Source organism: Miniopterus schreibersii, assembly GCF_964146895.1.
Source record: "Miniopterus schreibersii genome assembly, chromosome: 9".
In the NCBI taxonomy this organism is placed as follows: domain Eukaryota; kingdom Metazoa; phylum Chordata; class Mammalia; order Chiroptera; family Miniopteridae; genus Miniopterus; species Miniopterus schreibersii.
The window spans coordinates 1,447,959-1,472,765 of record NC_138118.1 but is presented as its reverse complement, the minus strand read 5'-3'; the positions used below and the strand labels follow the sequence as shown (position 1 = coordinate 1,472,765).

Here is a 24,807-nt window from a genome sequence, read left to right as displayed (position 1 = left end):
TGCCTGGCGCTCGCGCCGCCCGCACACGCACACGCGCCCACACGCGCTCACACGCGCACTTACCCGAAGTGTCCGCGGGAGGAGGGTCCTGCGCGCCAGCGCGCTCGGCTCAGCGCGGGCATCGGCCGGGTCGCCCAAGTCCAACGTAAGTGACAACTTCCCTCTCCGCCGGCGAAGGGCGCGGGGCTGCCAAAGTCCTTTGTATCTCGGCAGCTCGTTTAATATGATTTATGCATTTTTGTGCAAGGAATTGTGGGATTTTCCCCCCGCGGTAAACAATATGGAAATGTTAAAAAACAGCAGCCTCCCGGCGCGGGCGCGCGCGCGGGCGCACGTCTGGGCGACCCCGAGGGGCCGCCGCGGGGGCTCCCTCGGTCCCCGCGCCCAGCGAGCGACGCGGCCACGGCCTCGCGGGTCCCGGCTCCCGCGCCCGGCGCGGCGGACGCGGCTGCTTTAAGGGGGGGAGGGGCGGCGGCGGCGGGGAGGGGCGGCGGGAGCCTCCTGTCACCGAGCCCCGGCCGGCGCGTCACGTGGGCGCGCGGCGGCGCGGCCATTGGCCCGAGGCACGTGTCCAGGAGCCGGGCCCGCGACGTCACTCGAGGGGGCTCTGTTAAAAATAAGAACAAGATCCAGAGTGAAAGTGTCGCGGGCTGCGCCGAGTGGCCTGGAAATTTCCGAGCGGGCGCCGAGGCCTGGCGGCGAGGGCGCGCGGACGGCGAGGGAGCGCGGGCGGCCCAGCGCGGCCCGGCCCGGCCCGGCCTCCCGCCTCTCCCCCATGCGACTCGGGCCGCGGGGCTCGGGGGGCTCGGCGGGGGCGCGGCCGCACGCCCGTGGGGCGCCCCGGCGCGCAGCGGGGCGGCGGCCGAGCGCAGCGCGGGCCCGCGGGCCTCCATGTGCGTGCTGGCGGCGGCGGGCGCGCTGACCGCCGGCGCCCCGCACCCTCGAGGGCCGGCCCGGGCGCGCGGGCGGGGGCGGCCGGGCGGCGGCGGCGGCCGGAGCGGGCCCGGGCGGGCGTGAGCGCCGAGGAGCGCGCCGCCTGCATGCGCGCAGCTCCAGCCCCGGGCGGCCGCGGCGGCAGCGCCGGAGCCCGAGGCAGCCGCACGCGGAGAGGAGCGCGGAGGCCGGAGGCGCCCCGGGTCCCCGCCGGACCATTGTGACTGTCCGGCGCCCGCGCGCGCGCTCGCTGCCGAGGAGAGCGCCGGACTCCCGCGGCTCCTGGCTCCGCGCGCGGGGCGACTCTTGGCGTTTTCGAACTCAACTCGCGGATCGGAACGGCTCCGCCCCGAGCGCGGCCGGCGGCTCGGAGGACCCCAGCCCTGGCCGAGGCTGCGGCGCGCGCCCTCGGACGACTCGGCGGGGAAGGGGCGCGGGCCGGCGGCCGGGATCCCCGTGCGCGCCGCGTACGTGCCGGGGGCTGATTGGAGGGGTCCCCGGAGAACCGGTTTGGGATTTGCCGTGACCAGCATGGAGGAGAATGACCCCAAGCCCGGCGAGGCGGCGGCGGCGGCGGAGGGGCAGCGGCAGCCGGACTCCAGCCCCGGCGGCGGCTCCGGAGGCGACGCGGACACTGGCCGCCGACGGGCTCTGATGCTGCCCGCGGTCCTGCAGGCGCCGGGCAACCACCAGCACCCGCACCGCATCACCAACTTCTTCATCGACAACATCCTGCGGCCCGAGTTCGGCCGGAGAAAGGACGCGGGGACGTGCTGCGCGGGCGCGGGCGCGGCGAGAGGCGGCGGCGAAGGCGGCGCGGGCGGCGCGGACGGAGGCGGCGGCGCGGACGGCGCTGACCAGCTCCTGGGGTCCGGCCGCGAGCCCCGGCAGAGCGCGCCCTGTGCGCCCGGGGCCGGCGGGTCGCTGCCGGGCGGCGGCGGCGGGGACTCCCCGGGCGAAGGGGAAGGAGGGTCCAAGGCGCTCTCGCTGCACGGCGGCGCCAAGAAGGGCGGCGACGCCGGCGGCCCCCTGGACGGGGCGCTCAAGGCCCGCGGCTTGGGCGGCGGCGACCTGTCGTTGAGCTCGGACTCGGACAGCTCGCAGGCCGGCGCCAACCTGGGCGCGCAGCCCATGCTCTGGCCGGCCTGGGTCTACTGCACGCGCTACTCGGACCGGCCTTCGTCAGGTGAGCGCGCGGGGACCGGCCGCCGGGCGCGGGGCTGCGGGGCTGCGGGGCTGCGGGGCTGCGGGGCTGCGGGGCTGCGGGGCTGCGGGCGGCGCTGGCGCGGGAACTTACCCGGAGAAAGAAGACTCCAGACGCACCCCCCCCCCAACACACACAAAGACGCACACACAGCGACAGGGTGCGCGGCCCACGCTGGCCCGGGCTGCGGCCAGGAGGCGAGGGGACGGCGTCGGTTCTCCAGGGGGGTACAGACTTCTTAGAAAGGCAGGAGCGACGGGACCTGCTCTCTCTTGCCTTTGGGGGCCTCTCCGCGGAGCCCCGAGTTCCCCACCCCGTGCCTGGAGTTCATGGGGTGGGGAAACTGGGGTGGCTGGAAGACAGGCCCGGGAGCTCGCCGCTCACCCCTTTCTCGGGCCCTTGCGACTCAGTCTAGACCCGGGACCCACGGGTAGCCACCCTCAGACCCGGATTCATCCTGCGACCCCAGATGCAGCCGGGGAAGGGGGAGCGTGGCTGCGGCTCCCCGGGGATGCGGGGGGGATCGTGAGAGGGAATGGCTGAGAACGGGGCCCTTTGCGCTCTGCCCGGTTTTATTTGCAGAGCCCTCAGAGGAGCGCAGCTCCCATCTCGCACACAGCCGGGGGGCCGGGGGGCCTGCAATTCCTCCCCTCTCCCCCCAAGAAGGGAACTGCTCCCTGAGATTTCCCCGGGCTGCTCCCGGGTAGGGGGGGCAGGTTTGGAGACGGGGTGTGTAGAGGTGCTGGGTGTATTTTTCATAGGTCTGGGGTTTTAAAAAAGCCGGGTCCCAGTCCTCGTGGACATCAGCAGCCGCGTTCAACGCGGGTCTGTGGCGGCCACCGACTCCACAACTCTGACCGGACCCCTTGCCCCCAAACCCTCAACTGTTTTGCGGGGGAATGGGGGGGTCGTTTGGCCAACCTCAGCACAACCGAGGCACTCCTCGGCTGCCTCGCCGCAGAAACGCGCGTGTCTCTCTCTGATGAGACCCAAATTTCTCCAGTTAGACCTGGAACTCGGTCCATTGTTCTGGCCTGTCTCCTTTGTTAATATTTAATTAACATAGAGGCGCACAATGGGGCGGCGAGGAGCCTCGGCGGCTTTGTGAGGCCTGAGGAACAGCGCGCCAGACCCCAGTGGCCCGCCGGAGCCTGGCAGCCCGGCCTGGCCAGCCTCGCTGGGTCTTCCTGGACTTAAAAAAAAAAAAAATTTTTTTTTAAATCCCCCCCCCCCGTAAGATCACGTTTATGTGTCTTGGGGTTTCAGGAAAGAGCGAGGCAGAGAGTTTGCCTGCGGAGGTTTGGTTGTGTTTCCAGGACTCCTGAGTGTTTCGTTTTGAAAGAAAATCCAGGAAGAAAAGAAACTAAAAATTCTGCTTTGGGGGAAGATTTTTCTTTTCCGTAAAAAGGTGTGTGTGTGTGTGTGTTCGTGGGCTGGGCCGTGTCTGCAGGAGCCCCAGGAGCAGAAGAGTGTTGTGGGGTCCCCAGGCGCCTCTGGGGTGGGGGAGGGAGTCAAGGCGGAGACACCGGCTGCTGGGGCCAGAGGCTGCTGTGGTCCAGCCGGTGCGGGCCGCCTGGGCCTCTCTGGGCCTCACGGAGCCACCTCGGTCCCTTGGCGCAGCCCCCCAGAGCCCCCTCTCACGGGGCGAATCCGCACCCGCCGATTAAGGCCTGGCCGCCCAGCCCGCGCCCTCCGCGTGTGTGCGATGCTGACTGTGAGTGTGCGTGTGGGGCGCGGGCCGGAGTGTGGGTGCGCTTTATAATCTAAAAGGCCAGGGGTCTGAGCCCAACAGGCCCTTGGCCTCTCTTTGGCAGTTTACCTCCCTGGACAGAGCGCTTAGCTGGCTGGGTCGCGGGGAGGAAGTTCTCCGTGCGGCTGGGTCCCTGGACCTTCCCAAACCCATCACGAAGGGCGGCCTTGGAGCTGTTGTCTCCCCAACCCTTGGCCCCAGTGGGGGTGCAGCCGCAAAGGGTGGCGGGCAGTCCCCCAGCCCTTCAGGGTGCTCTGGGGACGGGGTGGGGACCTGGGGTTCGGGCTGCCTGAGGTCTAGCCTTTTGCAGTCTCCAGCCACAGACGCCTGGTAGAAGTTGGGGTGGGGAGCTCCCCAAAGCGGATCCACTCACTTCACAGATAGAGACCCAGGGGTGCAGCCCCCTGCCCCCCACCAGCCCGTCCGGGCTCCTCTCTCAGACTCCTTCCCAGGCTGAGTTAAAACAAAAAGAAAATGCTTCCCCCGCGTCCCTCGCTCAGGCCTCTTCCTGGGGCTGGGTCCTGTGAGCCTGGCCGCCTCTGTCCCAAACCCACCTCTGGTGCTGCGAGGTGTCCTAGCAGGAGGGGGCCTGGGTGGGGGTCAGAACTGCGGGTTCTCTGCCCAAGGTCAGCCGGGCCCCCAGCAGCCTCGGTGGGGGCAGGGACGGGCGGGAAGCGGCTGTCAGCTCCGGGGCAGGGACGGGTCTCCTCTCTGTGCTGGGGGACTGGGGAGAGGTTGGGGGCTGGAGGGGGAGCCTGGGTTGGCGGGGCTGCTTCCCCACCCAGAGAAGGACACGTGTGCCCCTGTCCTTCAAGGAAACAATGAACTTGGGCCCACAGGGCCCGTGGGGGAGGCAGAAAGGGGACTGGGCTGGAGACAGACGTCTGGGCCCCTCCCGGCCTCAGGACCCACAGCCCTGGGCACCCTGTGGGTGTCCCCTGTGGGTTCCTGTGGGAACCCCTCCACAGCCGGCAGGGCTCCTCCTGCTACTCTTTCCCTTTCCCCTCACCTCTGGCCCAGCCCCTAAGCCCAGGCAGCCCTTATTTCTGGACAGAACCTCGGAAAGGGCTGGGAAAGGCCAGGCCAGAAAGTTGGGGGGATCTGCTTCCCTGCAGGAGTTTTCCCTTTTTTCTGGAGACGTTTCCCTGAAGTCTGCCCTGTACCCCTACTCCCACCCTCACTGGACTTCGCTGGCCCCTCGCCTCACTCCCCAGGGTGGGTCGTGGAGGTGGTGGTGAGCCCAGGCTCCCAGTCCCCCCAAGTCCCGTTCCCAGCCCAGCCCCGACTCGCCTCCAGGTCGGCCCTGCGACCTTGGGCACCTCCCTCCGCAGCCTGGTCCTCCCCGCACCTGCGGGGTGACCCGGGTCCGAGCCAGCAGGCGGGTCCGCAGCCCCTCATCGGTGTTCTCTGTCCCCCACGCCTACCCAGGCCCCAGGTCCCGCAAACCAAAGAAGAAGAACCCCAACAAAGAGGACAAGCGGCCGCGCACGGCCTTCACGGCGGAGCAGCTGCAGAGGCTCAAGGCCGAGTTCCAGACCAACAGGTACCTGACCGAGCAGCGGCGCCAGAGCCTGGCCCAGGAGCTCAGCCTCAACGAGTCGCAGATCAAGATCTGGTTCCAGAACAAGCGCGCCAAGATCAAGAAGGCCACGGGCAGCAAGAACACGCTCGCCGTGCACCTCATGGCGCAGGGCCTGTACAACCACTCCACCACGGCCAAGGAGGGCAAGTCGGACAGCGAGTAGGCCGCGGGCCGGGCCGCCCCGCGCGTCCCTGTGCGCGCCAAACAATGCAATAATTTAAAGCGATCAAAAAGGGCCAGTGTATAAAGATTATACCAGCATTCCTAGGGAAAAGATCGTGTATTAGCGACGGTTCTGCAATATTCTATGTGTATATAATTTACAGGTGATGTAAAATCCAAAATATCTGACTATAAAATATTTTTTTTGATTTTTTTATGTTTATGAGATTATGCTAATTTTATGAATTTGTTTATTTTTATTTTTTTGCGAAGGGGGCTGCTTAGGGTTTCATCTTTTTTTTTTTTTTTTTTTTTTTTTAAATCCCCTAAGCTCCATATGGGTCATGGGACACTTTTTTTTTTTTAATTTCAAAAGAAGAAAAAAATTAAAACAACTTGCTGAAGTCCAAAGATTTTTATTGCTGCATTTCACACGACTGTGAACCGAATAAATAGCTCCTACTTGGCCTACGAGTTCCGCCACTTTGTCTGTGTGGTCTTGGTAAGAGCAGCAGGAGGGGCGGCCCCCGGCCAGCCGCGGCCACGGCAGCCACGGGCCTGTCCCGAGCCTCGGAGGAGCGGGAGGCCTTGGCAGTGGAGAGTGGCTGTGACCTGTCGCCGGGCCTGTGCTGGGCCGTGGGCCCGCAGCGGTCCTCAGCCTGGCCACACTCCCTCCCCCCCCTCCTGCCTCCTCTCCCTGTCCACCCGTCCTCTCACCAGGCCCCTGCGTGCTTCCGTCTGCTTCTGTATTTGTGACCCTGTCCCCTGTCCCTCTGCCCTCTGCCAGCACCAACTCTCCCGCCTCTGGGCTCCAGGGCTTCCAGGGGCAGATGGGCCCACGAGCAGAGGGGTGACCCTCGTCCCTCTAGGGCCCAGGCTGAGGTTCCACCAGCCCCTCAGCTGCCGGCCGGGGCCCCTGGGTCATCTCCGGGCAGGCAGAGTGCTCCAGGCAGAGTTGGCCTTTCCTTTTTTTCTTTAACCCCCTTTTTTGTAAGCGGCCACCCCTGCTCCAGAGAGCTTTCCTTCGAGACAAAGCACGTGCGTACCTATGTGTGCGCGCGTGTGCTCACGCAGGCAGGTGTTCAGGAGCCCCCAGCTCTGGCGCGTGTGGCTACCGTGACTTTTAAAGGCTCTTGGAATCCTCCGGGATCCAGAGGAAGGAAGGAAACGTGTAAATAATAATTTCTTATCGCTTTTTGTCTTTCCTTGTTTGTTTGTTTTTAAATATACATTTTATTTTTGGAAGGTGTGGTACAGTGTAAATTGAATATATTCAATATACCCCTGCCAAGTACATATATATATATAAACAAACACATTATCTCTCTATATAACTCCACGCTGTCTTCTGTTTAGTGTACAGAAAAAGAATCGTGTCCAAATGTCCATCTGCAGCCGGGACAGCGGGGGTGCCCATGGCCCAGGCGGGAGTCACGACGGCCCCTCCCCCCCAAGACTGAGGGTGAATTTCTCTCTTTGCCTTAAACCTCTCAACTTCACCACAACAACACTCGCTCTGTATATTCTAGTGTGAACCTTTTTAAAAAGGAAACTATAAAGACAAGACGTTGTAATTTAACATTCTGTGAGTAACCATCTGCTGCTTAGGAAACTCAATGAATGACATGCCTTTTTCGCAGGAAGCAAAGTTTTTTGGGCTTTCATTTTTAAAGGTTTTGTTTTTTTGTTTTAGTTTATAAAACACGTGCATTTTACAATTCCAGTATCAACTATTTATAACCTTATGAGAAATGAATGTTTCTACTTCCAAATGTGCTTATCGAAATTGTGAACATTCCCTCTGCATTTTTTGTGTGTTTTAAAATCTTGAAAGTTACATTAAATAAAAATAACCCCGGTTTATTGTAAAATACTGGCTGTCCGAGGTGGAGTGACTAGTTTTTCTCGGTGTGTTGCTGAGTCCCGGCCACTGCCATGGGCCTCCTCCCACAGCGCAGGCACTGGAGGCTTTGCCTCAGTCCCGCCGGGGGTACCCAGGCCCACCCCCATAGGTAATTTCTTTTTAAAATAATGAAGACCGTTCGGATATTTTCTATGTGAGCACAGAGCAACCAAAGTAATGTAAGTACACATCTCCTGACCAGAAGGAACTGTTCAAAATATGGCGCTATCCCACTGAATAAATATTTAAAATTCTTCGGAGAGCAACAGGCACCCACCCTCCAGGGGGGGCGGGAGGAACTCTTCTTACTGGACAGACGTGGGCGGCTCTCCTCTTTTATGTTTCGTTGTTGCTTTTACCCTCAAAGTAAAGGACATGGACAACATCCCAAGGCGTATTGTGAGCTGACCAGATGCCTGGGTTTCCCAGGCCGCCCGGCCAGCAGAGAAGCAGCTGGGATCCACCTCCACAAGGCCACGCAGGATAGTCCACCCTGCACACCCAGCTGCTCTATTGCCAAACTTTCTTGGCTGGAAAAAAATAGTTTCTTCTCCCAGTAAAAGAAACTCAGAGACTACTCAAAGGATCACGTGCTGCCAAAGGGGATCATTCAGGCTGCTTCTGTTCCACGCAGGCTTCCCGGGGTCCCTGAGCCTCTGGGCAGGAGCAGGGATGCTCCCCAAATTTACAAAGACCTAGCTCAACAGGAAGCCCTGGAGCACCAGCTTCCCGGTTCCAGGAGCGCCCCAGGGTCGTCACCAATGGGATGCCATTCCCAGAGTCTCCCTCCTCCCTCACTCCCCGCTTTGGCAGTTCTGAGGGTCCCAGATTAAAAACAAATGCCCACCAGCACTACTGCTATTGCCCCATTGGACTCTCTTTTTAATAAAACGACAATATAACAACATTGGACTCTCTTTTTAATGAAACGACAATATAAACAATCATTTTTTTAAATCTGTTTGCAAAACATAACACTACTAAGGGGCAAGGTACAGTCTTGTCAGGTAATGAGATCCCTGTCCCCAGAGGTGTGCAAGCAGATACTAGGCCTGCAGTGGCATAGGGAAAAATTTTTTTTTCTTTTTTGCCTTTTTGTCTCTGGGAGGGGATTAACCTGAGTGAGATTTTAGACCCCTGAAGCACTGAGATTCTGGTTCTGCTCCTATGTTTATTACATTTTTAAAAATCAGCAGCATACAATCTAAGCTCCGAGAGGCCCTGCTGCGCCAGCCAACCGGCTCTCAGGAGGGGCCAGTGGAGACCAGAGCAGGGCCTGCAGGGCAGCCAAGGCTCCTTTCTGAAGCCCGGCGGCCCGCGGGGTTCCACCTGGGCCTCTGGGTGCCTGGGATCTGGACCAACGGGGCAGCAGAAGTCGGGGGACCACGCCGACCAGATTGTCCGGCCGCAGGAGGCCGGTTCCCTAAACGCTCCTCCGAGGAAGGCTCCCGTATAAAGAAGCCCCTGCTCTTAGCAGCTGAACCACCTCCAAGCCAGGCCTGGCCGTGTCCATCATCCTCGGTGGCCGGTGGCCGGGCTGAGGGCCGGTGGAGAGGCGGCCGCCGGGGCCTGCCCGAGCCCGCGCTCCCGCAGGGCGCTCCCAGGCCTCCCGCTTTTGCTGCCTGGAGAGGTCGGATGAGTCGGGTCCTCAGGCTGGAGTCAGAATCCGAAGATCAACGCGGGCGCGACGGGCACCCAGCCTGGACCCGCTGTGCGCTTTCTTTAGGGAGCCAAGGAGGGAGCCACACGGGGTGACACCACTCCCATCGCCGAGAGGGCTCCGTTTTTTGTTCTGTTTTTTCCTGGAGTGAAAGGCAAATCGTCGGGGCTCCCGGACCGCTGGGCACAGGTGTGCCCGGGCGCACGGGGCTCACAAATACCCTGGCACTATCTATGCAAATACGCCCGCGGCTGCCCCGGGCGGCCAGGGGGGCGGCGTGCGCTCGCTCCCGCTCGGCTGAAAGTCATTCTCTCTCCCGCTGGTTTAATAACACTCGACCTTCGCGCTCTCAGCCGGCCCGGCCGCTCCCCAAGCGCCACGGGAGGGTCCCGGCTCCACCGAAAACGCAGCGCGCCCCTGGGAGTCGCGCGCCGGGAGGTTAATAGCGACTGGCGACCGAGGGCCTCGCTGCCAAAGGCCTCGGGGAAGACCGACGGTCCCACCCCACCCGCGCCCAGCCGCCCTGCACACAGGCTGAGCCCCGCGCTGGGTCTGGGGCCGGGGACCCCTTTGCGCTTCTGTCGCGAGGAGGCTTCTGCAGGCCTCGGAGCTGCGCAGGCGGGTGGGGCGAGGGACGTGGAGAGGGGCGGTCACAGGGGCGCCGAGTCCCCGGCCCGGGGGCTGCAGGCCCAGCCGCCCTCGGCGCCCACGCCGCGCGAGCCCCGCGCACACCATTCATGGTTTTATTAATCTCTAATACTCTGTTCTCTTTATACGGCCCGCCCACAAAAAAAATAAAAGGCCATTCTTGAAATCGCCTGAAATGACATAATAATATTCATTAAAGTGGCTCCTAATTACGAGATTAAATCAAGCGTGGGCCGCCGCGCTGGGCTCTGGCTGGTGAGGCTGCCGGTGACGGCGATATTATTATTGTAGTTGTTGCTGTTGGCCACGTGCTCAGCTCCTGGGGTGAGGGCCACCTCTGCAGCTTGGGACCAGCCCCCGCAGAGGCATTGGGGTGGGGGGGAGATGAGAGGGGGCGAACGACTCCAGAGTCTGGGGGAACAGGTGTGACTCGGGCCTGCTGCTCTTCGCCAACGCAGCCAGGCCGTGCCAGGCCTGGCCAACGACGCTGGGCACCGGTAGGGTGTCCTCAGACCCCTAGGCCTTCCGTGTCCCCGAGGGAAGCCAGACCGGGTTTTCTGGGATGGGCGAACCTTGGGGTGCGGAGCCAGCGACCGGCCCCGCTGGCCGTCCCGCCCCTCTTTCTGGGCTGAGCCCCGCGCTCTGCCCTCCAGAAACAAAGAGAGGCTGTAATCAGCTCCCCCTCGGCCTGGAAGGCGTCCCCCCATCCCAGTCTCCCGGGCACCGCGGAGGGAACAGGAGCCAAGGCCCCGGTTGGGCTGCGGGGGGCCCCCCGCCCGCTGCGCTGTCTCCTCCGCGGAGGGGTCTGGAGGGGAGCGCGGGCGGCGGGGCTCGGGAAGGCCCCGGAGGGACCCCGACGCAGCCCAGGTCCTCCGTGGGGCCCGGGAGCGTGGGGATCCCTGCGCGTCCCCATCTGTCGAGCTGAGAAACTTGGCCGCGCGGTCGGAGCGCGCTGCCCGGGAAAGGGCCGCCCAACGCCCTGCGGCCGCGCGCTCGGGGCTCTCCGCTCCCGCCAAGTCCTTTGTCTGCCCGGGGACCGCCAGGCCCTGCCGCGGGGCCTGCCCTCCCCCCAGCCCCTGCCCCCGCGCTAACTCCCCTTTTCTTTCCTCTCTGGATGGGTGATCACAGGCTCCAGCTGCCGAGGGGCCCGAGGAGCCAGCGCCGCCCGGGTCCCGGGGCGGCGTCCCCTCCGCGCCCCTCCAACTGCGCCCAGACCCGGGCCCCGCGCGCCTGGCGTCGTTCCCCGGCCGCGGCACGTCGCAGCTCAGTTTTCCCTTCGGGCCAAAACTTTGTCCCGCGGTTTCCGATAGATTTGCTCTCCCGCGCCCCTCGGCAGAAGGCGAAGCGCGCTCGCTGGCATCTCTTTAGACTCCGGCAGCCAGCCGGGGACGCGGCGGAACCACCCAGCCTTTTGCGCAGCTCGCCCCCTGCCACCGCCAGCGCTGTTCCCGCGCGACTGCAGGTCAGGCGGCCCCGCGGGCGTTTCCACGGGGACTCGGGCTGCCCTGCCGACTCTCCCACTATGTCTCTCCACGCGAGACGTCTGCACGGAAACCGGGAGCTCTCCATCCCCAAACCTGCAAAGAAACTGCTGGCCCAGCTCCTTCCACAGGCCCCAAAGTCCAGCTCACACTCCTCCGCTCCAGATGGCTCAGGGTTCACGTTTTTTTTCATGCAAATACCTGTAAAACATCACCTAGCCCCAGAGGAATTGGGAAGTACAGTTCTGTAACCAGGCCTTCAGCGTGTTACTCCCCGCGGCCCACCCAGAGCAGAAAGAACATCCACCTAGAGGGCCTCCTCGGAGGTTTTCTTTTGCGTGGGCCCCACACTGGGAGTTGGACCATCTCCCCCCAAATGAAACCCTTGTAGAGCTCAGGATGCCCATCCACAGCCCAGTCCCATCGGGGAAGGGCGCCCACACCTTCCTCGATTCTGTGGAGTTGTTTAAGGAAAGGAAAACAGGAGAGAATCGTGAGTGCGCAGGACAAACAACACCCACGTGGTTATAGGACGCGTGTAACCGTGGAGGTCCATGGGGCCCGCCGAAATCCAGGACTCTAGCACTTTCCCAAAACACGCGCCTCCCGGGCCCCCTTTTCAAACTACTGCTAAGTGTGCACTTTGTCTCAGGCCTCGCACCTACTCGCACATCTTCAGGTCGGGACCCGCCAGTTTCCTGACCTCACAGCGTGCGGGGCACTGTGCCGGGTTCCTATAGGACCCCAGTGGCTTGATGGTCTACTCCAGTGTCCGTTCCTATGGGGGTCACTGCTCCACGCCCCAGTCCCACGGCCACCAGACACGTTTGATTCAAAGCGGAGGAAAGGTCATCCCACCGGACGGTGTTGGCTGGAAACCACACTGCCAGGCACCTGTGTGCCCCCCCCACCCGCCTGGCACTCATCCTGCCACCCGGGCGGCAGCTCCTCCTCTAAGAGCGAGTGGGCGGCCTCGTGGTGCTGAAGCCTATTTTGTCTAAATAGCGAGGGTGTAAGTGACGCTTTAAAATTAATTGCTGTTCCTATAGCTAAAAGCATAACAGGCTTTGATTACATGCTAACGAAATGAAACCTAATCCTGAATTAATTACGTGGAGATAATTTTATAATTCTATCATTCCATTGAAGGAGCGACGTGTGGCTAACCTCCCGTTTGAGCAGGAACCAATGATTCGAAATAAAAACGGTGCTACACGCGGACCTTTTAAAAGACTGGACGGGGCTGGCGCTTCATTTCCACCCCCAGGGCAGAAGGGGCAGTCAACTCAGGCTACCTATTGTCTGTTTACCTGTGGGCGCTCCCCCCCGCAAAGTGGAAAACCCTGGAAAATCTCAGACAAAGGGGGCTGTCCGAGGAGGCCTTTCCCAGCTCGACCTGCTCTCAAATGCTAAAGAAGCCCATCTGCATTTCTATTCTGTCCAGCAGTGTGTATGGAAGTAACACCCAATGTCCCCAGAGCCCCCCCACCCCAGGAGAGAGAATGCCCCAGCCTCTGAGACACTCCAGTGGGGTGTGAATGGAGCCTGGGGCCGGGGCCTGGCGGGGAGGTCAGAACCCCAGCCGCCCCTGCAGGCGGCTCATTTCCTCTCTTGAACACTGGTGCCCTCGGAGGGTGCCCTGCGCAGGGCAGCCCCCAGGACCGGCAGGGCTGGCTCTGTAACGCCCAATCCGTCTCCCCTGCCGCCTCCCTCCCTTCTGTCCCCCAGCCCCTAAGCCATCAGGAGGAGGCTCTGGTGGCCTTGGAGACGAGGTACACTAGCAGGTGCCACTCTGGGGCCAACTCAAGGCCTATTCCGCTGGCAGGCGGGCCTTTCTGAGCAGTCCTTGGGGGGTTTCTGAAGGGCTGGAGGGCCACAACACCAGGCCTGGATGCAGAATTCAATTGTCTGAGTCTTGAGGCGCTCGAAGGCGGGCCAGACACCTTCCCTTCCAGCGCTGAGTGGGCCCTAGAGTTTACTCGGGCTGATCTGCCTCAAAGGGGGCGATTGACTGGGAACTGAGAAAGGTGGCCGTTAGGTAGGGACACAAGCCACCCCGTGGATCCCTGGACTCGAAGGAAACAAAATCTTCCTGTCAGAGAAGGAATGTAATACAAACCCACTGGGGCCACAAGCCGAACGGCCCCAAGCCCAGCACACGGGCATGACCGTGGCCTTTGTGTCCGGCGTCAAAGGAGGGAGCCAGGCACAGCGCAGAGCCGGACAAAGTTGGACACACACTGTCACACAGGTAAGAGCATCCGTTAGGGACGAGCCAGCCGAGGGCTGGGGCTCACTGGCTTTGCACAGGGAGATTTGCCGGCCCCCCTCCTTCCCTCCTCCCTCCCTTCCACAGGGGTATTTCAATCGCACCTTTTTTTTTTTTTTTTTTTTTTTAATGCTTCCTAGTCAAACTTGCATATGCAATGAGACGCCGGAGCTTTGTGGCGGAAATATAATTAAACTGGTGAAAGAAGTAAACTGGAAGAATGGGGGATGACATCAGGCCGATTTCACACTTGGCAGTCGGGGAGCCGGGCCCAGGCCGGCTCCGGCCACGGAAGGCAGATCAAAGTGCCCTGCAACCGAGAAAAAGGCAAAGGGGGCCTTAAGTATGCTAATCCCCAGGACAAATATATTTTAATCTTGTTAGAATACAAGTTAATGCTGCAGCTCAGTGGCTGAACTTGGTCAGACTGCAGAGATCCCCGTTTTTATTTTAGCCACGGAGGAAGGAGACCTGGTTTATTCATAGGTGGGAAACGTAAAATTACAGGCCGAACCCCAGCTTTGGGCCCAGTCATCCCCAGCTTGAGCTTTCGGGGCTGGGGGCGGAGATTCCAGAGGCTGCCCGGATGCGCCGATTCCTGACAGCATTCATCTCTCCCCGCCCTCCCTCCCTCTTTCCACAGAGCATCCTCCCGGCCCAGAAAGGAACTGGGCTCACTGGGCGGGGAAGAATCAGGGAAACTCTGAAATTAATTAAAAGATCCTCCAAAGCAATCTGCTTCCCTCTAGGCCCGAGGTTTGACAACCAAACCAATTCTTTGCTATCAGCCCCTCTCACTTCAATTTTTACAACGTCAATTTTCATTACTATTAATTATTTGCTGAGCTCCAGCCGCACTCGCCGTAGCGCCCTGGTTAGCAAGCAGCTCCAGCTTTTTGCATCTCCGAGTTTCAGTCCCTGTTCTGCGGGACCACGTGGGATGGGCACGTAGGCCTAGGTAAGACATCAGGTGTGTATAGAAGAAAGGCCGTCAGTCTGCGGAGCTCCCCCTCCGAGAAGGGGGTGGTGGTAAAATATCGCACACGATCGCAGCTATGTCTGAACATCTGAGTGTGTGTGTGTGTGTGTGTGTGTGTGTGTGTGTGTGTGAGAGAGAGAGAGAGAGAGAGAGAGGGAGAGAGGGAGAGAGAGCGAGCCAGAGAGCTTGGCTGTAAGGTTACAGAAGGTTAAACTCCCCTGCAGAACCTGTCTGTGCTAAATATTGCTGATGGCAGCCGTCTAAAAGGCAATTTCTGTCTCTCTGCTCCAGTGTGTGTTAGATTCCCTCTGCCTCGGGCGTAAAACCTGCCTCCCACTAAAGCGCCTCACATCCTTGCATTGCAAAGAGGAGCCCTTGGCCTCCTGCATCCGGGCTGACCCAGGGCCCCCAGGGGAGGCAGTGGAGGGGGGCGAGGTGGCTCTGTGGGGTGAGGAGAAGCCTGCCAGCAGCCCCCCCACCCCAGCAGGACTGGGAAGGCCTGGCTGGTGTCTGCCTCCACCTGCCCCACCCCCACCCCCAAGACTGTCCCTGGTGGCCAGGACTTCGGAATGTCCATTTCTGCCATCCTCTCGCCTCCTTCAGGGGATGAAGCCGTCCTCCTGCACGGTAACTTCTGAACGTGCCCAAAGGGGACTTGGTAGGTCTCAGAATTCCAGGGCAGTGAGTCCGTGTGAAGGGCAGTGGCCAGTGGCCAGAGATGCCAGCGAGGAATGTCCTGGGTCCCCCCTTTTCTCTTTCATTTCTCTCCACCCCTTTAAGGGGCATCCTTAGTGCCTCTTTGCGCTTTTTAGTACAGTGGCCAGGTTTCCCAGACGCTTGGCCTGTTATGTCTTTCTGATATCGATAATCACCACACCTAACATTGACTGAGGTCCTACTATGTGCTCGGTGTTTCTTTATTTAACTTTTTCATTTGATGTAGTCCCGTTTTTATTTTTTTGTTGTTTCCCTTCCCCAAGGAGAGAGGGTATGTTCATTTTATTTTATTTCTTTTTAAAAGATTTTCCATTGATTTTTAGAGAGAGAGGAAGGGAGAGAGAGAGAAACATCTATGTGATATGGCTGCTTCCCACACGCCCCCCACCAGGGTTCCAGCCCGAAACCCCAGCATGTGCCCCAACCGGGAACTGAACCCCTGACCTTTTGGTGCATGGGATGATGCTCTAAGCACTGAGTGCACCAGCCAAGGCACCCATGGTCTTTTCATTGTAAAAATGTCGAGGTATAAACCCTTGTGTGCTGTCCTCCGGGTTTTGCTGTTTTGGGTGAGTCTCAGCCCCTCCTCCACTCTCCTCCAGGCTCAAGCTGCAGGAGGAGAGGACCCCCCCCCCCCGGCTCTGCAATCGGCCAGACCTGCCCGGGAAATCACATGGACTCCTGGCAAGACCCTGGTCCGCTCCGTGCCCTGCTGTCCCCAAGAAGAGGGAGAATTTCATCTGCCCCAGAGGGGGGTTGAAATTCTGCACTTAGCCAGGCACAGAGAAACACTGCCCTCGGTTCACCTGCCCAGTGGGTGCCCAGCACGCGGTGTTCATGCGGAGCTGTCGTCATTGCCATCCTTTTTACTGTCTTACTAACCCCGTGTGAGTGAATCCAGCTCACGTAAGTGGCCCAGTCAAGTCTGCAGCTGCGGTTCTCAAACTGGAAGCTCGAGGCCTCACGGGGAGACTGCAAAATACAGGCACAGGGAACGCAACACACGGCCAGGTGCCAGGAGCCCAGTCACACACCCTGTTGTTGTAGGTTCTGGTTTGGACAGAACAGAAGGTGGCTGTCTGATTCAAGAGGGTCCCTGGGCAGGCAGAGGTGCAGCCGATCCCCAGGAGCCAGTCCCCGTGATGGACGCTGGGAGTCAGCTTTGGGGCTCGATCCCTGGTGGGGGGCATGTGGGAGGCAGCCATATCACATCGATGTTCCTCTCTCCCTCTCCTTTCCTCTCTAAAAATCAATAAAAAATCTTTTAAAAATAAAATAAAATGAACTGGCGGGGACATGGTGCCCCCCAAACATTCCGCGGGTGCCCGTGTATCTCCCAGCCTCCCTGGGAGTTAGTCAGGGAGCCCAGATTCGCACTGACCAATGGTCTTGGGACAAAGAGATCCACTTAGACCCTCAGGTCCAAGGTCATAAGAGCGGTGAGAGTTCCCTGGGTTCTGTCTTTCCTGCCGCCTCTACACGTCCCAGGTTGGGCGGTGACGCCACAGAGCAGTGACGTCACAGGGCAGTGATGTCACAGGGCAGTGACGTCACAGGGCAATGACGCCCGAGTCCGCCTGGATCCCTGAATGACCGAATGGAGCAGAGCCGGCCCTCGGGTCATTGCCCTTCCCCCCACTGCGGGCTCTGGACCTGTCGCCTTCATTCCAGGGAGGGAGGCGCATCGTGGGATTGGGGCGCGGAGGCGGGGCCCCCAGGAAGCGACGGGCGGGGGCGCGCGGCGCATGGGCGGCCTCCACTCTCCATCCTTCAGGATCCGGCTGGAAGCCGGCAGAGCAGAGACGGCGCCTCCTGTGCTTAACCGTCTCCACACAGCACAGGCAACAATGTTTCAAGTCCGTGTAACAAGAGAGTAACAAGATGGCCGCGCATAGTCACAAGCCCGTGGTGGCGCCAGACAGAGCTGGGACCGGCGGAGTGAGACCAGGTTCAGCCTCCCTCGCTCAGACCTGGGGGGAGGCAGGACTGGGGGCGCCCCCCAACAGCAGTAGGAGCAAGGGACCCCTTGAGATACTCCCCCGGCTCCTCTTTGGTGACGCTTTTAAAGCCCATCAGGTAGCGGGGTCTCTCCTGGATGGAGAAGGGGCGGAACAGGTGCGATGGCAGAGGCGTGGCTGTGCCCTGAGGGCCCGGGACCTCACGGCCACATCCAGAGGCTGTGCCCGGAGGGCTCTTTGCGCCTGGCCGTGGGCAGTCACGCAGCCTCTGGCATCCCTGACCCGCCATGCCTGGGACTGGGCTCAGCCCCACGTGGACAGTTCATCAGGGCCCCACCCAGCCCCCGGAGCGCTGGGAAACACAGGGTCTGTGTCCAACCGGCGGCTCTGGGACAGGATCCCACCGGCCCTACTGTTCCAGGGGTGAGGGGAGCTGGGGGTGCAGGACACAGATATTCCCCCAGACCAGGGGCTAGAGGCCACCTGAAGCTGCCCTGCTTAGGGGGCAGGTGAGCAGGGCTTCAGTGGCTGCAGCTGGGCAGACCTTGGGGCCGGGTGCTGGGGGATGGAGGTCCACAGGTGGCCGCTGAGCCGTGTGCACCACGACAGAGGCTGATGGCTAGGCGTCCAGAGCTGGGGTGGGGAGGTGGGAGGCCTGTGCATGCTGGATGCCAGCAGTCCCTGCAGGGCCCGGGGCTGTGGAGACCGATGTCAAGGTCAACTGGATGTTAAAACAGGCCCAAGGAGAGACAGTGCTCCTAACCCCTGGAGCTTGGGAGGATAGCTGTCTGTGGTCCCCCACCCACACCCCCAGGGGCACATGGGGGATCTATGGGGTGGGGGGCACAGCCAGAAGGGGTGGGGTACCAGGAGTGAGAGGGCTTCTGTGGAGGCTGGAGGGACAGATGTGGGCCAAGGCCGAGAAGGTACCTTGCTGGAGGGGTGGGGGTGGGGCCCTGCAGGTAGGGCCAGACTGGACATGGGGTTGATAGACCAGGGGATGGGCAGTTTCAGCCTGCCGGTGGGGGAGGGGGCCACAGACCCAGACCCAAGGAGCCTGATGAGCTGAGGGTATCCAGCATGGGGTGAGGGGGACCCCAGAAGCTCTAGGCCAGGGGGGCCTATTCCCCAGTGCCTGAGGCCCCAGTAGGGACAACGGTGGCAGAAAACTACTGATCTGCCAGGGAGAGCTCACTGTCCCTTGTCACTAGTTTCTGGGTCCCGTTTTTACCCCAGGAAGGACACAGCCCCTTTGCCCTCTGGGCTACCTGTCACCACCTGCCCTTGGGCACAGATGTAATGAAAACTGGCCAGCCTATGAGACTCACCTGATCAGGCTCCCCCCTTGGGAGGGGGAGTGATGGGTCTTTCTTTCTGGGCTTTAGGAAGCTGCAGGTACTTCACTGTCCCCTTCTGCCCTGGGTCCTACGTGGTTCCTGCCACTGGCCCTCCTTTTCTGGAAGGCCCTCCCCACCTCATACTCACAGCCCACCACCCCGATTGCATTATCCTGTCTTTCCCAAGGCCACAGTCCCCCTGAAAAGCCAGGAGTCCCTCCAGAACTCTGCCCCGATTGGTCGGCCCCCACCCCCACCCAGGGGCCCCTCTGCCCATGCCCAGGTCTCTCCTGCTCCTGGCAGGTTGGAGGAACCCTAAGCAGGGGGTTGGGAAGGGGGGGGTCTTTCTGCGAGAACCCTCCCAGGCTGTGGGTCACAACCAGGTCGTTTGACCTGGGGGCCCAGGGCTGTGGGAGGGGACGCACATATATTGTAGGTCCTGCTAAGCAAACTCAGACTCTGCTCACGGTGTCCCAGTCACTGAGGCACAGAGAGGACCACGATTTAGTGTCACGTAGTGAAAGGTGTTGGGTGAGCGAGACAGAATGAATTTCTTGGCTGTCACGGGAATTCCCAGGGGATGTGTTTGCACATCAGAGAGAACCATGCACACAATCTCCTGCGATTTGACAGCCCGGATAAAGGCCTCAGGGGAGGGAGCGGGAGGCCTGGGGACTGGTGTGCACGCTTTCTGTCCCCCGAGCGCCTCTGGGAGGGCGCCTGGCAGGAAGGCCAAGAGCAGGACTCTGGGTTTGAATCTCAAGTCTGCCCCTGCCCAGCGTGTGAGGCTAGGAGTGTCTCTCAACCCATCCGTGCCTCAGTTTCCCCATTATGGTCCATTCTTTTTTTTTCTTTTAAATATTTTTATTGATTTTTTTAAAAAATATATCTTTAGTGATTTCAGAGAGAGGAAGGGAAAGGGAGAGAGAGAGATAGAAACATCAATGATGAGAGTCATTGATCGGCTGCAGCCCGCAATCCGGGTTTGTGCCCTGACCGGGACTCGAACCCTGATTGCCTGGATCCTAGGTCGATGCTCAACCGCTGAGCCACGCCCGGCCGGGCTTGTATTGATTTTTTTAGAGAGAGAGGAAGGGAGAGGGAGAGAGAGAAACATCTATGTGAAACACCGACCAGCTGCCTCCTGCACGCCCCCTACTGGGGGCTGAGCCCTGCAACCTGGGCACGTGCCCTGACCTGGAATCAAACGGGCAACCTTCCGGTGCCCAGGATGATGCCCAGCCCATTGAGCACGCCCAGGGCTGGTGTTTTCTTCATCAAGTTGTGGGGCTGCACCCCCAGGCCAGACGCACACACACTCTGGTTTGCCTTGTCCGCGGTGAATCACCTTCTCTGAGAGCCAGACCCCAGGACCTGCTGCCTGAGCCCAAGGTCAGGGGCCAGCACCCTGTGGAGCCCACACCACCTGTTCCTCCTCTCCAGCCCCACGTGCCCTGCTTCACTGGCCATCGCTTCCCAGCCTTTTCGGGTAAAAGGATTTTTTTTTTTTTTTAACACCCAGAGACATCAAGATCCGTAACCTGACAGTAGCTACAGTTTTAGCGCTTTCTGAGAAAACAGAGGTGAACAATGACTTGCAGGTCAGTGGAGATTTTAAAGGACTTTGCATTTATCGATTACCTTAGATCCACACCTATTTGAGGCATAAGGTATATGTGTGTATATATGTATACACACAAACATAGATGTTCAAAAATGCATACACCCACAAAAATATATGTATAAATATATATACCCACAAATATATATATACAGTGGAAACTTGGTTCTCGAACTTAATTCCTTCCAGAAGGCTGTTCGAAAACCGAATCATTTTTTCCCATTAGAAATAATGTAAATTGAATTAATCCTTTCCAGACCTCCCCTAAACGATTCCGTTTTAACCTTTCTTATATACAGTACATGTTGAGTGTACTATTTGCTCTATAAATAAACACTCTAAAAACACAAAGGACATGAAATGTAAATGAAAATTTAACAAAATGGACATGAAACACACAGTAAAAAATGAAAACTTATTAACAATAAGCAGCAACAAGAGCAAAAAAACCACACGAAAGTATTCACAGCACAATCTCCTGAGCTGTTAACAACGTGAGGTTTAGCAGTAAACTGACTCATACTCTCGAATTCTCTCCTTTGTCGCCTGAGAGACGCGTGAGTGATCACACAGGTGTCAGCATGAAAGGGTTGTCAGGTTGAGAAGAGAGTTGTTTCAGGTGGGAGGCTTTCGAGAAACCAGGTTTGACTGTATACAAATACATACACATGAAAATATATATACAAGTACATACACCACAGATATATATATATTAATATATACTCCCACAAATATGCTGCAGCTATGTGAAGCTAGGGTGCTATAATGGAGACCCCAAAACACAGTGCATTCTGCAAAGAGTCTGGAAGTTGACTTTCAGAAAGGACACCACTGTGGGGAAGGAGACCTGGACCCTGGGGCAGCCGTGTCCCTGAGGAGCCTGTGGAAAGCCCGTTCCTCCCAGCTCTGTCCCATGGGACTTCCCCTGAGGATGGGAATGTCCGGTGTGTTGGCCGCCAGACTAGGTGGCTTTTGGGCATTTGAAATGTGGCTGGAATAACCAGGGAGCTGGCTTTTAGTTTTATTTATTTAATTTTATTTAATTAAATAAATAAATTTCATTTACTTAATTTTTGTTTTATTTCATTGTGGCCACTGTGCTAAATGGTGAGGCTCTGTCCATCCCTGGGTCCCTTCGCCACCGGCCCGTGTCACTCTGTGGCTTGCCTCCCCACTGTCTAGACCCTGCTCAGCTGCAAGCCGGTTGTCAGCACAGAGGAGGTGGCCCCAGAAAGGAGCATTGTCTGTACTCACGTTTTCTTGGAGAACTTAGTCCTGGGGTCTCTCCTGGGTGCCAGGAGCTGGGCAGTGGACCGACCAGGCAGCCTCGAACTGGTCACCGTGTCCGTCTTTGAAAGGAGAGGAGGGTGAGGTGGGTAGTTGTGGGTCTGGCTACACAACCTCACACGTATTGTTTCTTCCGTCTGTAGAGCTAATTGGTGAGTCTGGCTGTGCAGGACCCTGGCAGTGACCGCTCAACCCAGGGCTCTGTGCCCAGCCTAGCCCCTGCTCAGCCCTCCTTCATTAGTCCAAAGGCACAGCCAACCCCGAGCTCTGCGGCAGGTGCAGGGCCACGAGCTGGGTCCCCTGTCTTCCCCTCACTGGCCTTTCTTTGACCCTTCACTGGGCTCCTGCCCCCTGGGTTTCAGCTGCTTTGGAGACAGGTCCCTGCAGCCCTGGGCACACCTCACCTGGCCCTGGACGCAGGACAGCTGGAGATCCTCCCGTGCATCAGGCATTTCGCTGTCGAAGGGCTTTGCCAGTTCTTGATCTCATTTCCCCTCCAGCAGCCTTGAGGGGCACAGAGGGTTCCCCACTTTCCCCAAAAGGAAGCTGATCCGAAGGGTCCTCCGGCTCTCTCCAGAACATTCCTCCCTCTCACTTGGCTCTGAGCTTTGCAGCCATACGGCCACCTGTTGGCCACGGCCGGTCTCTAACCCTCCTGTGCCCCGCGGACCCTTGGGTGCCAGACCTATCAGGTCACCCTCGCCTTCAGGTCTCCCTTTGTCTAATAGAAGCCCGATTGCTTCAAACCTCTCTAGTCCAGAAATAGCGACTGAGCCTGGCGTGCTCACTCCAGCCGCCCCTCTTATGTGGCTCCATTTGAGGACGAATTGTGGGGTCCCCTTATAACTAACGTCACTGCGTGCACGCGAACTCTATAGTTACCTCCTGGGCTCCTCACGGCAGGGCTGTGGGGCCCATAAAATCTTTAACCACTTTACAGGAGGGGAAACTCAGGTGTTCTCACCTGCTTCCAATGACCTGCCCGGTGTCACTAAGCAGCCGGGGCCTTTGTGTTCACCACACTCCCCTGGCTGCCTGGCAGGCCACTGGCCTGGGACGCGGAGGTCAGAGCTGTCTCCGCACCTCGACCCGGGCCGGGGTCCGAACCCCCTTCCTTTACCCCCTGGTCCCGGCCCCTTGGAGCCTGTTCTCTTCCGAGGAGGGGAAGCCGGGGCTGGGCTGGCCCAGCGGCTGCGGTCCAGCAGCAGCGGGGGCCCCACGGTTGCCATGGGGAGCGGCAGGCATCCGGGCCACAGGAAGCAGGGCTGTAGCCCCCGTGCAGCGGGAGAGGACAGGCGACGGAAGTCTTTTTTCAAATGTGCAAACAGTTTAGAGAAACAGAAGGGGAAGAAAAGGGAAGAGCATCCCTCCGAGGCCAGAGGAGCAAAGGGCGGGGCTCCCAGCCCGGGGAAGGCCCCTGTGGAAGCCAGCGGACCCCCCTCCAGGACTGGGGTGGAGGAGGGAGAAAGCTGGGGGCCCGAGCAAAAATGAGCAAAACAAACGGACAAACAGCAACAAAGTATCCACACAAACATCACTGAGGAGAGTGGCGACTTCCTGGGATCCTGGGGCAATCTAAAGAGCTTAGCGTCACCCAGTCCAGGAGAGGATGGGAACTGAAGCCACCGGCCAGACGACTGCCCGGGGTCACACGCCGGCCGGGTTTCCGGTCCCTCTGCTCAGCCTCTCCCCCGGTGCCCCTCGGCCGGTCTGAAGCATCAGTGCGCCGCTCCACCTGCTGATGCATCACCGGTTGCTTCTTGTATGTGCCCTGACCAGGGGCTTGAACCCGCAACCTTGGCGTATAGGGACCACGCTCTAACCAACTGAGCCACTGGGCCCGGGCTTGGCCTGCTTCTATTCAGTATTTATTTTTTTACTTTCATTGAGGTACAACTGACACATTGTATCCATTTCAGTAGGGGACTCAGAAGTGAGCTCACACAGCAGGTGGCTACAGTTAACCGCACCGTGTTGCATATTTGAAAGTTGCTGAGAGAGTAGCTCTTAAAAGTTCTCCCCACCAGAAAACGTGGCAATGGTGTGTGGTGCCGATAACTACAGTTACTGTGGTGATGATTTCACATTACGTTCAGCCTGCTTTTTAAATACTTGGTCACAGCCAGTCCTGGGATGCGGAGACCTGGGAGGGGCAGGAGTAACGGCGAGGGAACCGGAAGGGTTAACACGGGCGGGAAGCAAGGCGGGGCCGAGCACGGACTGCTTAGGTTGGTGGGGGGCCATGAAGCCCTTGGTCCATGGTGCCTGTGTGAGCCAGGAGCAGGGTGTGGCTGGGGAGGTGGTGGATTTGGGGGGAGAGCCAAACATCCATGGGCTGCCTCCTGCACGCCCCCTACTGGGCGGGGATAGAGCCTGCAACCCAGGCCCGGAATGGAACCCATGACCTCTCCGTGCGTGGGACAAGGCCCAACCAACGGAGCCACCCTGGCCAGGGCTGGGATAGTATTATTTTAAGACTGAGGAGGGCCAAGTAGTCAGCACAGTCGACAAAAGGTCCTGTGTGGGGCTCCGACTCGCTGTTAGCCTCTCTGTGCCTCAGTTTCCCCTCTAAACAGGACTACTTACAGCTGTTCACTTTCGGGGAGGACCTCTTAATCTGGGTTCTGCAAACTGGGGTGGGAGAAACTCGCCCCTGCTCTCGCTAACCTGTCTCTAGCGGAAATGCGTCCCATCTTTTCCTTGCGAAATAGACAAGATGATGTCACAGGGGCATGCGGCGTTGCCCGTGACCAGGTCGCCAGCTTAAATCACCAACGTTTTCGCGTCACGCGGCAGTTGCAGGCGACATCACAGGACGCCGCTTCTGCTCATGACGACGTCACTGCTGCTCGGCCCTGCTCTTTCACATGCCCAGAAAGAAACCCACATCACAATTAAACTTCATTTCGTAACAATTCCGATCTCATGGGCTTCCGTGTGATCTGGTGCCTTTCATTTCATGCATTTAAATATATTCGTGGAAGAAGAGTGTGGCCGAGGCTCCCCGAGGCCCCATGGCAGAGGGATGTTGACGGTTTGCTGAAGGACCATAGGTTCTAGGGAGCAAAGGTGAGTTCCAAGTGTTGTTCTGACAGTGGCCACAATGGACGGAATGGCCTTGAGGGGATCAGAGGCCAACCCTGGGGTGACATCCTACATCGTTATGTCCAGAGCAGCCGGTTGCTAATGGATGGTTTCTGGGCCACTCGGATGTGGGCACCGTGTCTGGCCACCACCACCTGCCACATGTGGCCTCGGTGACTTGGACAACCCACCTGCCCCAGGAGGATGGCAGGTGCTGTGCTGCCCCTTCCCA

General features: G+C 59.4%; 1 protein-coding gene across 1 annotated transcript; it reads left to right on the top strand.

Moving 5' to 3' along the window:
- Nucleotides 1-1,464: 1,464 nt before the first annotated feature.
- Nucleotides 1,465-5,632, top strand: EN2 (engrailed homeobox 2; the record flags this gene model as incomplete). Its single annotated transcript, XM_081147107.1, has 2 exons — nt 1,465-2,119; nt 5,316-5,632. The coding sequence occupies 2 exons, from the start codon at nt 1,465-1,467 to the stop codon at nt 5,630-5,632; spliced, it is 972 nt and encodes a 323-aa protein (XP_081003233.1).
- Between the last annotated feature and the right edge of the window lie 19,175 nt (nt 5,633-24,807).